Source organism: Dipteris shenzhenensis, chromosome 12 (assembly GCF_047967505.1).
Source record: "Dipteris shenzhenensis isolate YYH24624 ecotype China chromosome 12, Dip_SZ_1.0, whole genome shotgun sequence".
In the NCBI taxonomy this organism is placed as follows: Eukaryota; Viridiplantae; Streptophyta; class Polypodiopsida; order Gleicheniales; family Dipteridaceae; genus Dipteris; species Dipteris shenzhenensis.
Window position 1 is genome coordinate 23,619,003 of NC_141607.1, and position 12,794 is coordinate 23,631,796.

The 12,794-nt window shown below is 40.3% G+C and overlaps 1 protein-coding gene across 1 annotated transcript; it reads right to left on the reverse strand.

The window, feature by feature from the left end:
- Nucleotides 1-9,777: 9,777 nt before the first annotated feature.
- LOC147895998 (L-gulonolactone oxidase 5-like) lies at nucleotides 9,778-11,901 on the reverse strand. Its single transcript, XM_087382938.1, has 3 exons — nucleotides 11,194-11,901; nucleotides 10,829-11,084; nucleotides 9,778-10,654 (listed from the first exon to the last, which is right to left on the reverse strand). Exons 1-3 carry the CDS (start codon nucleotides 11,866-11,868, stop codon nucleotides 9,813-9,815), a joined length of 1,773 nt encoding a protein of 590 aa, XP_087239064.1. The 5' UTR covers nucleotides 11,869-11,901; the 3' UTR covers nucleotides 9,778-9,812.
- Between the last annotated feature and the right edge of the window lie 893 nt (nucleotides 11,902-12,794).

A 12,794-nucleotide genomic window follows, 5' to 3' on the forward strand; every position in this document is an offset into this window, starting at 1 on the left:
GACCCTAAACCCTAGATCGTGAACCCTAGACCCTTGCCCCTAGACCCTAAAACCTAGACCTTAAACCCTAAACTTTAAATCCTAAATCTTAGACCCTAAATTTTAAGCCCTAGCCAAACCCTAAAATGCAAGCAATAATCTATAAAATATCTTGATTTTAGCATCAGGTTGTGAGAAAACCCTAAAATCTAAGCAATAATCTGTAAACTATCTTGATTTAAGCAACAGATTATGTTGCACACAACTTGTTGCTTAAACAATAGGTTGAGAAAATTTTTCTCAACCAAGAGGTTGAGGTTAAATAGTCTATGTATATGAATAAATTATTATTTTTAAAAATAGATATATAATATTATTTCATATCTAAAAAATCATATGTAATATTATTTATAATATTTTATTGTTAGTTTCTAGTATTAATATTTATTATATTATATAATTTTATTTCAATTGTAATAATATAATTTGATTATATTTTTAAATTTAATTTGATTTGATTTTAGTTTTTTGTCATATCAATATGTTAGAAGAGAGTTGAGAAATCAAAATAACGGCAAAAAGGGCAACAGGTTGTAATATGTTATAAGAGGGTTCAAATTTTAGAATAAAAAGAAAAAGCACAAGGTTGGAAGGTGTTGTGTACACAATAGGTTGGGAAGACATTCACTTGTTGCAAAATTTGGAAAATTTTGTAAATTTGAGCACCAGGTTGAAATGAAGATAGAACAATGAAGAGTTGAGGAATGAGGAAAACCAATGAAGATTATGATCCTTATCCTCCAAAAATCCCTAAATGTGCCCTAACCCTAATTATCTCATATATTGTTCTATATAATACTCCTCCTTCCTCATTCTCTTCACTTTTTCAAATCTCCACGGACAACCTCCTCCTCCTTCTTGGTAATCCCTTCCTCCCTCCTCTTCCCTCTCTCCCACCCTTGCTCCTCCTCTCTTGTCACCCCTCCTCCTCCCTTCTCCTCTTTTCTTCTCTCCTCCCCCTCCTCCTTCAAGCCACTGCCTACTCCACTCCCCTCTCTTCCCACCTCCCCTTCTCGTCCCTTCTCCTCCTCCCTTCTGTCCGCCACCCCTCCTTCGAGCTACAGCCACCCCTTGTTTGCCGCCGCCTCACCTCCTTCTCTCCCTCCTCCTCCTCCTCCTCTCCCTCCTTGTCCTTCTCCTTCTCCTCCCTCCTCGTAGTGGTGGTAGGCAGATACTCGAAAAATTTAACGTTTGTAGGTTGGGAGAGGGAGCTTAAATTACCTTAATCTTCCCCCCCTCCCAACCTGTTGCACACATTGCAAGTTGGGAGGGGTGCCTTTGCAAATTAAATTCATCTCTCTCCATGTATTCAATGGAGAGCCTTCTCGAATTCTGGCATCTCTACTTGTTGATTGATCAACAATCCATTCTTTCAGAGTATTGATTCCTAACTCCACAACTCCTGTGATATGGTATGCATCCATGATGGAAGAAGAAAGTGTTTGCAAACCTGGCTATGATGGAGGAAGACTTCACTATACTTAGAAGTGAAAGGTTACAAATATATTTTGCTCATCACACATTTAATATTTTCTAATAATCACATTATCACACATTCATATCATAGAATAATACATAATGTGAAATAATGAAATAAAAAGCATGAGTAAATTACACTAATGTTATAATTAACATTGAGCATAATCAACAAAAGCGACATCATGATTCAATATTTTAGAAACAAAATGACCATCATAATTAACAAGGACATGTACAATGGAGTGTTCTCTTGTGATGCTTCCTCTCGCGTTAACATATAACTACATCATAAGACTATCACAATGGAGTGGTCTCTTGACTAACATATTCTTGAGTACCAAGATCTTCAATGTGAGGACCTTGACTACCAGGGTCCTAAATAATAGGTTGCTTTGGAGTCTGCTCTTCCTTATCAAGATCCTCCTACCCCTCCTCACTAGTATTTGCTAGACCTATAGGATCTTCGACTTCCTTACTAGTATCCAATGGGGTTGCAAGCTCTTCCACCTCCTTCCTAGGACCGATGGTTGGGAACTTCTGGCTCTTCCTTATCTAGATCCTCATGCACCTCCTTACTAGGATCCTCTTCCACCTCCTTACTATTATCCACTAGTGCTGCAGGCTCTTCCACTTCCTTCCTAGGATCCTCATGCACCTCCTTCCTAGGATCCACTAGAGCTACCGGATGTTGATTTTCTAGCTCATAATTACCTTCTATAGGTAAGACTTGTTTGCTTGACCCACCTTTTAATGATACTTAAGGTGGCTTAATGGGTTTGAATTTGTCTCTAGTTTCCACTTGTATAGCTTCCCTTTTCCTTGCACTTCATGGATTATGACTTTCCTTTGGACTTCCCATATGGTAACGAGAACCTCCTTGACTCTTCTTTTTTATTTCCAATCCTCCTAGAACTTTGAGCATCTTTCATCCGATGTAGAGCTGTCAACCTCCTTTGAATCATCATCTGATCCTGAATCATCAGTATTTGAGTCACTATCTTCTCTATTTTCTTCGACATTTTCCTCTACAAAGAAGGTAGTGCAATTGTAATATGTATCGAAGAATTTCACTTGATGGGGCGAATCACTGACATTTACATTAATACCCATCCATCTATCCATAGAAATGTTTCTATAGTGTAACCCATTCGGTAAAGGGCTACCATCCATCCATCATTCAATAAGTTTCTTATTATCTCCTCTATCAGGTTGGGATGGTTTGGCTTTCAATAGTCCTATATTGCTGCATTTAGTTTAGCCATTTCTCTCTCAATGTAGAATAGCTATAGAATCTTTATAGGAATTTCAAATAGGGGACCACCACCCATTGATAAGAAATAAATCAAGAAAGGATGCAAGACTTGAATGGCAGTGCTATATGTGACAATATAGTCATGGCACTGAACTATACCATGATATACTTTTGAAAGGGGGTACCCAATGACAATTTTCAATCTTGCATACAAGGGATCCCTTTGTGCTTCTGTCATGAACAAGACCAAATTTGATATTTTCTTATCACCCAAAGCACCTTCTATGATAAACCGTATAAGATCAACTATCCCCTGTAACTCATCCATGAAAAATACACATGGCTTCTCCCAAGCATCTTTTGTCATTGCCATGAAGTGCTCTGTATCAATTCCATTTGTGTGTATAGAATTTGTATCCTCCTTTGATAACGATATATCATAGGAAAAGCTAAAAGGAGAACAATTTGCTATACTTTGCAATGTGTGCTCCAAGACCTTCTTCTTGACATCTCCATACTCTATCTCTATGACCTTTGGCATTTTTGGTCTAAGATCCTTTGTTGGCATGCCATCACTATCCATTGTACTCAGCCACTTTCTAGCCCACAACTTGTCAAGCATTTGACCAAGGCCAAGTGTTTTTTCATGATCCACATTTATTGTTTTGTCAGCTAACTACTCATCTAAAGTTATAAAAATAAGTAATGCTAAGAGAGCAACTTCGCATATTTGCTTTGTTATTTTATCCGAAACACATCTTAATGGTCTCCAGCAAATGACAAACATAAGTTTTATTGCTGCTTTCTTTTGAGTCACCATATGCTCTAGTGCCTCATAGGATAACTTCCCTGTTTCATATGATTTACAAATATCCATGATGCACAGGAAGGTTGAATCCTCACAAAACATAATGCAAGTATAATCCCCATACCTATTAACAACCGTCCTCATATCATTGGCACTTGGATGTGTATCGTTTACTATGTCCTTTAAGAATCGATAAAAGTGACCAATATTTACCATGTACTCAGTTGTAGGTCTCTTGCCCTTTAGTGTTTGTGGCTTGCCACATTCAATCCATAACTCCCTTGACTTTACTAGGATCTCAGAAAGAGTTGATCATTTCTTCTTTGTAAAAGGTAGCGAATTTAATCTTTCTAATTCAAGAATGTACTTAGAGTCATCTTTAAATAGGAATATGTAAGTGATTATATGTGCAAACTTTTCCATACACTTGGACTATGGTGAGTTTCCATTTGATCCCTCTACTAGGATAATCTTGCAAGCCTCACAAAAGTGATGCCTACTTCGTGATGTCTCTTAAATGATATGGGACGTAGAGTGGTATCTCCAAAAAATGGCAATTTAGTGGCCCTCACATATTCATATAGTTTGCATGCAAATTCCTCATCAAGCTTTCGTTGATTGTTGGTGAACAACGAAGCACGATCAATCATTGTTGTGAACACAACGTATTAAGATGATCCCCAAATATATCCATCATCTTCGGCCAATGTAATGTACTTTTTTGTGTGAAGATGGTATGCTCATATGTCATATCATCACAGCAAAAGGTGGTCATTTGGTTGGCAAATAGAGCATAGAGATTATTTGAAAATTGATATGATTTTCGACAAATTTTAAGATACAATCCGGATTAATTAATTTAAGCGCTTCATTAAAAGAATTGGTTTGCATTAGTTGGTTATAGCCATTGAGGTGGTGGGCATGGCTAGTTTTGAGAATTACAATGCTTGACTTGGGCCACTGTGCCTACACTATAATTTAAGCCATCTCGGTGGTCGATTCCATGTGTTTCTCATCACAAGCATGGTGGTCATTGTATTAGATGCATGGGTTCATGTGGCCATGGCAATGTTCCACAAGCACATCACCAAGCATAGTGGTTGTTGCAGTAGATGCATGGGTTGATGTGGCCATGCTGGTCCCCAACAAGCATAGTGTGGCATGGTCATATGCCCTCATCTAGGAATCATGTCCATGAGATGCATGACCAACGGTGCCGTTGCATACACGAACATGCGGGGTTGTAGTAGGTTAATTCCATGTGGTATGCCATCAACAAATAATAGATCTCATGAGGCTAGTAGCAAATCAGTGTAATAAAGAAGGCTACAATGAAACAACATCTGGTAATAATTTTGTTGTGGTGAGAACTGGGGCCCTCAATTTCACATTACAAAAAGAATTTCAACAAGCATGTGTGCTAGTCCATGTCATCATGACCCACCCATTGATTTTGTAATTCCCCCCACCTATGCATGTCACAGTGCACCTCAAAAGTAGTTGCACGATTGGCTACACATGATCCTACATTGACCAGATTGCAATATTGTGATTGCCCTATAGCATTTATAATTGTATTGCAAATACATTTACAGCCTAGATACCAAGTGCCATAGAGCAATTATTGTATTTATAGTAAAGATATTGGGTGTCATAGGGAAGTACAAACATTGAAAACCATATAATTTGGAATACAAATATTGAGTGCCATATGGCAATTGCAAAACTGATATTCTAGTATTGGGTCAAAGAAAGGGAAGAACTAGGGGAGGGGAGACATCATGTACTTGCTATACAACTATATTTACAATTGAAGATGCATTCCACTAACCTATTTCCCATGCACCTACATCTTCAAAATCCTTGTTGAGATTGAAACACTCTCAACTTGACTGCATCTATCTATAATTCAAATTTTCAAAACCTTTGTTGGGATTAAAACCCCCTCAACTTAATTGCATCTATCTACATTTCAAATGTTGTTTTCTTGTTATTTCTAACATATCAACAATAAAAGCTAAGTGAGAAAAAGAGAGTTAGATGTTTCCCTATAATGGGATGGTGGGGAGGCATAATTTTGGTACAACAATGCTACATAACAATGTTTCACTTTTAGTTTTCCTCTTTTAGTAGGTTTGCATTGACATAGATGACATTTCTTAAACATTTTCTTTTTTTGGCATGCTTATCACATTCTCCTACTAGTATTTTTGGTGTTGGTGAAAATCTCAAAACGTTGCTCTTATCTACTTGGTTAGAGCACCAGTATGTCCTATAATGAAGCATTGAGAAACACCATCTAAAACGGCAACTGATCCTATTTCTCCATTGCAATAGCTCCAAGCTATCCCATGCAATAATATTACGAATCAAAATGGGCCTTAAACTTGCAATGAAGGTGGCCTTGAACTTAATCCACTAAAATACATGCCTCAAATTACACATATCTCCTCTAACCAATGGCATGGTATCTCCTCTAACCTATGGCATGGCTATGTTTAGGCCAATGAATTGTCCAAGGGTTCCAAAGAGCACTTGCCATTACTAATTCTTAAAAAATGGAGCATAAGATAAATCATTCTTTTGCATGTGCTTAGCTTTGACACTTCATCACACCATACCTTTTTCCCCTACCTATAGACACTAGCACATTTGGCCCTACCTAGAGTCAATAGCAAGTTTAGCTAAGTTTTAGCAAGTTGGCTAAACTTCGGCACCCCCAAGGATTTTTGGGCGAACTCCAAGATGGAAAAATGTCACCAAAAGATTGACTAAAATGCAATTTTATAGCCAAAATTTGAAAAGTTGTCACCAAACTTGACAAAACTAGACTACATTATACCAAGAATAAGTACATGGCAAATAGTGTAAAACTTCATGATACTTCCTCCAAAACATATATGAGTTGTCACCAAACTCTTAAAATTTTCCAAGGAAGAGCCTTGAAAAAAAATACACTACTAGAAACTTTGAGTCCACATAGCACTTAAGTGCCACTAACTCTCCAACTAAAGCATAGCACCTCTACTCGAATCTCAACTCCAAAGGGACTCTCTCTTCCTCTACACTTGCCTCACGTCCACCTCCTCAAGACCTCTCTATATTCCAAACAAAGAATGCCCTATGTTGGGTCCTAGTCAAGTCAAACACCGTAACCCCCAAATCCCCCAAATCCCCTCAAACCCCTGTATCCCCTCTCTTTCACCAAACCCCTCACAACCTAAATCCCCCCTAAATCCCTTCAAACACCCACTCACCCCCCAAAATAGCCCCCCCAAAAACCATAAACCCTAAATCTCCAAAAAATTCCCTGTTTTGTCGGTATGGGCATCGGTATATACTAACACCCATATCGACGTCCATACTGACGCTCTACTTTTATATACCCACAGTAATATTGACACCTATACTAACGTTTTTTGGGAACTAAAAATTGTGCATTGTTCGTCTCGCGATGCCATTCATTTTTTCGTGCGTTCTACTCCCTCGCTTTTGCTTTCAGCTCATGATTGCCCACAACCCTTGCCTCTTACTCCTACCTCCTCCCTCCCCCTCCCACCTCTCCATCCTCTCCTACATTGTCCCTCTGCACCTACAAGAGTTACTACAGCTCCCTCTCCATCTCAAGGTAAGAATTCCTCTCTTCCCCTTCTATTTCAAGTTTGTTTGGTTTCTTTGTCTTTGTTTCTACCTCTCCTCTTGTTTCCCTTCCTCTACTTTCACTTTCCCTTCCTTTCTCTAAAGTTTCTCTCCTCCTTTCCTTTCCTTTTCTTTCTCTAAAGGAAGAAACAATACACAAAAAACAATCGTGAAAGAGAAGAGTATGAAAGCTCTACCTATTGTTTTCGTGCTTTCTCCTTGTTTGTAAGCTTCTCTTTGCCTCATCAATCCAATTCCTTTGGAATGTTTCTTTTCCAAACACCTCCTTTCACTAATTAGTTTTCTTAAAATGGTATGTTTCCTCTCTTTTATAGGGCTAGGACATGAAACACCTCCTCTTCCGAGCGAGATTATTCGGTGCCAAGACACGTCAGTTCGACATACTCTGCTATTTTGGAGCACATTAGCACATTACTTCAGTAGATTTTCCATTTTGTATCATATTGCCATTACTTCATAGACTTTCATTCCAAAATTATAATGTACACCTCCGCATTTGTAACATTTAATCATGATTTTAATGGGGAAAAAAATTATGTGGGGCAAGATGGGACTGAAACAAGCCCCATCCTACCCCACAAATTTTTTTTTTAGCTTCTGTTAAAATGTCGTTATATACCGATGCCTGTACTGACACTATAGTGTTGTAATATATCGATTCCTACATCGACACCCATACCGACATTGTCAGGCATACTTTACTGATGGTGACACCGACACTTGCACCAACGGTTTCTTTGTGACATCCACACCAATGGAGTTTCCAACACTTTCCACTCATTAAAAAAAAAAAATCTTCGTAATTAGCCATGTCTTGTAATGTTAAACCACCCCTCTTTACTTATGAGCTAATAGATTTTTTCAAAAAGTTGAATTAAAACCCTTGCTATTATTGGCATGCCCCAAAAGGGGTAGGGCTTAGTAAATGTTTGAGAGTGAAAGAGAAAAATGGGTCTTTTTTTTTTATAGACATTTGCAAATCTATGATTGGTTAGAAGGTCTTTGCTCTAAAATTATCTACAAGTGCACTTCATTCTCTTGAAAGCATAGCGTGCAACGAAATGCATGGTCTATTGATAGTTAGTTGTTGATAGTTCGCAGGATCTCAGAGCATTTATGTTACAGCTTCTTTTGAGCAAAAGAATCGATCCTAGCAACTTCTCCCTTGCCGTAGCCCTGCTCCTACACATTCAGATGCTTCTCCCTGGCCCTTTTTTGGCTTCCTTCAAGTCCCACAGGTGTTTTTGGCATTCCTTTTGATGCAGCATTCTTGCAAATGGTGCGACGTGCTTGCTCTCTCTCAAATTCTTCCACAAGGGTCGCAACAGAGATGACAGCAATCCATTCACTTCAATCTTCCCAACGTGCCTTAGATGCTTTACTTTCTTGCAATCTTGGTAACCTCGTTTCACCTACCATTTTTCTTCAAAATTGTCGTTTTGCTATAAAATTTTACTCTCTTGCCTCTCCCTCTCGGATCATGAAGGCATTGTTGAAATTCAGAGAAGAGATGAGCCAACTGCTCCTAATCAAGGTCCCTCTGATAGGCTTGCCTTTGTCGCCTAGTGTTGTTTTAGATGTCCGCGAGGATCTCTCCCTACACCTTGGAAAGCTTTTTAATGCTAGTCCTATTTTGCAGGTTGCGTCCAAGCCCAATAATGCATCTCGCTTTTCTTTGCTTTTTAAAACGGCTATTAGACCATGGGGCTCTCCAAATGGTGGAGTGCTCGCCATGATAGTCGGGCTTTGAGACAGAGCTCTTGAATGTGGCTTCAATATAGCTATATCTTGTGGATGGAGAAGAAATCCTTCTCATGAACCAAGGAAATTTCATCGTCAGGTTTATAAAGGTTGTCATCTTCTTTTTTGCAACTATCTTCCTAGCAAGGCAGGCCCATTGAACGTGGTTCACCTTGTTGTAATCTAGTTAAAATTTTTCCCCGAATCTGAATTTAAAAGCATGTCCTTTTGAATGCACATGTAAACTAACAATCTGTGAGGCACACCCACAGAGAGAGAGAGAGAGAGAGAGAGAGAGAGAGAGAATGATCATATTGACTATATATAGTGTAGATAGATGTGAGGTGTCCATGTCTTAGATGTCAAATTGTTATCATGCTAAGGAATATTGATGCACATATTTCATATTCAATTGCAAAATTAATATGAATAGTTTTAACTCATATCACTAGTAGAATAGAAGTTATTCTATGTGCAAAGAGGAGAGGCAATCTACAACCAAGATTTATGATTTGTTAACAATTATAATAAAAATGTTTACTTACATGTTCAACATGCAAATGGAAAAAATTTGTTTACTTTCTTGGTCAACACGCAAATGGATCTAAAGCTTCAATGAGCTTCTCCATGCTCCATAGGAATCCTTACATCACAAAGGAATGGTCATTTTACTTAAAAAATAAATCCATACATGTATACACAAAGAGAGAAAGAGAGAGAGAGAGAGAGAGAGAGAGAGAGAGAGAGAGAGAGAGAGAAAGAGAGAGAGAGAGAGAGAGAGAGAGAGTGAGGGAGGGAGGGAGTACATTTATTCCCACATGCTAGAAGTTTGTATTAGAGCTCATCTTTCAAGGTCTTTTCACTAGGCTTAGAGGGTTCCCACTTGCAAACACGTGCCATAGAAAATAATTTGCCCGGCCTACAAAAGTAGCCCTTTTCAGGAGCACAATGTGAATCGTGGGAGCAAACGCATAGTCCTTCCAAAGCACAATAATCTTGATTGGTGACCACGGTGCCAGAGATGCCTAGCACAGCATCAGACCACTCGCTCGAGAAGAGCCCCTCTGGATCAAACTCGTTCTTGAGCTCGAGAAACTTAGCCACCTTGGGGTACTTGGTCACCACCCCATCAAAAGCCAAAGGCCTATTTTTGCCCCAATGGGGCCTCCCTCCATACTTCCATAGTGCCATCTGCTCTATTTCCTCCAGCACATCCTCTTTGAGCCTTGGCATGTCTCCTTGGGAGGCCCTATAGTATGTTATGTCTATGTCCAGTGCGTCCTCTTGCTCCCCCAGATATGCACTGGACGCCTTGACGAACCGCATGAGGAAGCCATAGTAGAGATCCACCCCGCATAGGCTCGTTGGATCCATGTCCCGGAGCTTCTTCACATCAAGAATGAAGTCTCTGATCTTGGACAGTGGGATTGATATCGTAGTTTGGTGATAAAATAAGCCCTTAATCTCAGAGTCCCATGCGCACACTGATACCCGGCCCTTGTCGTATAGACAGCTACCAGAAGCCTGCATGCGATTTTGGTAACCAATCACTGGGTAGCCCGTGAACAATATCTCGTGGTTGACCAAGCCCGTGCCTGCTACAAGAATTGCGGCTGTCTGTGCATCCGACTGCAAACATTTCCCGTCCATGTTGCCTAAAGCCTCGAATGTTTCCTCTGATAGCCAAAAACACCACGCTAATATCAGCTCGGTTACCTTGCGATCTAGTCGACAAGCACGCTAAGTAGTAAGAAAGAAAGTCAGGACTAGGAGCAATGAAAGTAAAACACAGACTATCATTAGCGACGTGAAAGAAAGGTGTCAACAAAAACCTGCGCAACACGACTTACCAGTAACTCGAAGTGTTTCAAGGAGCACAGAGAGAGTCGGACGGAACCCGATGAAATCGTTGTATCCTTCCCCTGGAGTGTCATCGGGAACCCGATCATCAATACTGTATATTACTTTGTTCTGGGAAGGGTACCAAGTGAAATCGCCGAACTCATGAGCCTCTCCGAACGGGATGATCTCGTCCTCTAGACCCACATCTTTTGTATACATCTTCGTCATGGACCTCTTGAACTGTGGCTGCAAAGCGAGAGTTACCTGCGGAACCAAAGACAAACAAGAAGAGTTTTTAATCGAAGGCATGAGTCTCGAGTTAGGAAGAAGTCGACTAAAGTTTTTCAATGTTGATATTTGGAGAAGATTGGACCTCTGAGATCACTCCCAGTACTCCGAGGGAGACTTTGGCACCATTGAGGCGCTCGTCATTTTCAGTAAGTGTAACTAGCTTAGCATAACCCTCTTCAGCTGAACCGGGAATCACCAAGCTCATAGCCACAACATACTCGTGCACAGCGCTGCCTTTTCCAAATAAGGAGCTACCATGGCATCCTGTGCTCAATAATCCACCAATAGTAATTCCCTCCCAATACGGTGTATAAGGAAGTGCAAGATCTGCTTCTCCAATTGTATCTATCAAATCTCTGAGCTCCACTCCTGATTGTGCCGTCACAGTCATGGCCTGTTTGTCCACCGAAATACTTTTATAATCCCTAGTACTGATGAGCAATCCATGTTCACCACGGGGGCAAGCAAACTTCGGCATGCTGTGGCCAGTGTTCGTGATTACTTTGATACTTTGATGGTTCTTGACAGCCCCAGCTACAGCAGAGACGATTTCCTGCTCGGTGGTGGGATAGACTAAAGCTGCAGCCTTACATGTACTCCGATCAGGCCATACTCCGTAAGCATTTTTCAGAACGCAACCTTCATTATCTAAACACTCGACAGTAGGAGGTGGTACACTCTTCACAAGAACAAGCAGGGAATCTGCAAGCAAGAAACCCACTAAGACAAAAAGCCGGCCTGGAGATCTAATTTCCATGGTGCTGAAGCGCAATTTCTTCAACTGAGGGATTAGAGCTGTGGCTGGCGAGTAATGAATAACGGTACCGCGCCCTTCCAAATCGCATCTTTAAGGGAAGAAAACGTTTCTGCATTCGTATCTTAACGACATGCGAATGTGCTCCACTAGTTGTACCTCCACCATGATCCACCCCTCTTAGTTTTTGAAAAAGTCCTTATTAGCCTAGGTGGAATATCCTCACGAGTTAGACCCAAACTCTAAAAGTAGATCTAATCTTGGACCGGACCTACATGCAAGGAGTTTGTCTCAGAAGCCCTACAATAAAATAAAGTAAAACCCTCTCATAAGGAGGTCCGAGTAGAGGAGAGAAGAGGATCACTAAGGGACCCTTTTCATGGTGATGGAGAACATTTCGACTTACATGTACCCGCTAGACTCTTTCCAAAGTGTTCCCAATCTCTCTCTCTCTCTCTCAGACTTTGATCTTCCATGCAATTGAATGAAACCGCCTACAACATTCCCATCGATGCTAGTCTAAAGTTTAGCAAAGCTTCCATGGAGACCTGTTTGTTCTAAGATAGCTTGAGCGTTGCATTGCTGAACTTCCAGCCTTGGCAACAACGTGGGGAGCTCTAGAGTCAATCTCTTGGAAACTGAAGATAAACCCTCAAAGGTGGCGTTCACACTTGATGGGAATGTAAGCTTTGGTTTTTTGTTTGCCAAGATGAGAAAAAATCTGGGAAGAAGGATTGTCGCGAATCCGTAGTGGCCTGCGTGAGTACCCCAAAGCTAGATAATTAGGTAGGAAGTCAATTGTGAGCGTCCAAGCTATTTTCGTATCATGCTAGAGTAGACATTTTAATTAGCACGTGTAATCCCTCGCAAGCCGCAACCTTTATTTGTCGTCGCCGTAATTGATCCCGCGGGTTATGTACCATGTTTTG

Excerpts from the sequence above, each read along its gene's own strand:
- LOC147895998 (XM_087382938.1), bottom strand. The coding sequence starts at position 11,868 with ATGGAAATTAGATCTCCAGGCCGGCTTTTTGTCTTAGTGGGTTTCTTG. Across the intron at positions 11,085-11,193 it reads TACTGGGAGTGATCTCAGAG|GTAACTCTCGCTTTGCAGCC; the intron begins GTCCAATCTTCT and ends TTGGTTCCGCAG. Across the intron at positions 10,655-10,828 it reads TGAAACACTTCGAGTTACTG|AGGAAACATTCGAGGCTTTA; the intron begins GTAAGTCGTGTT and ends TTTGGCTATCAG.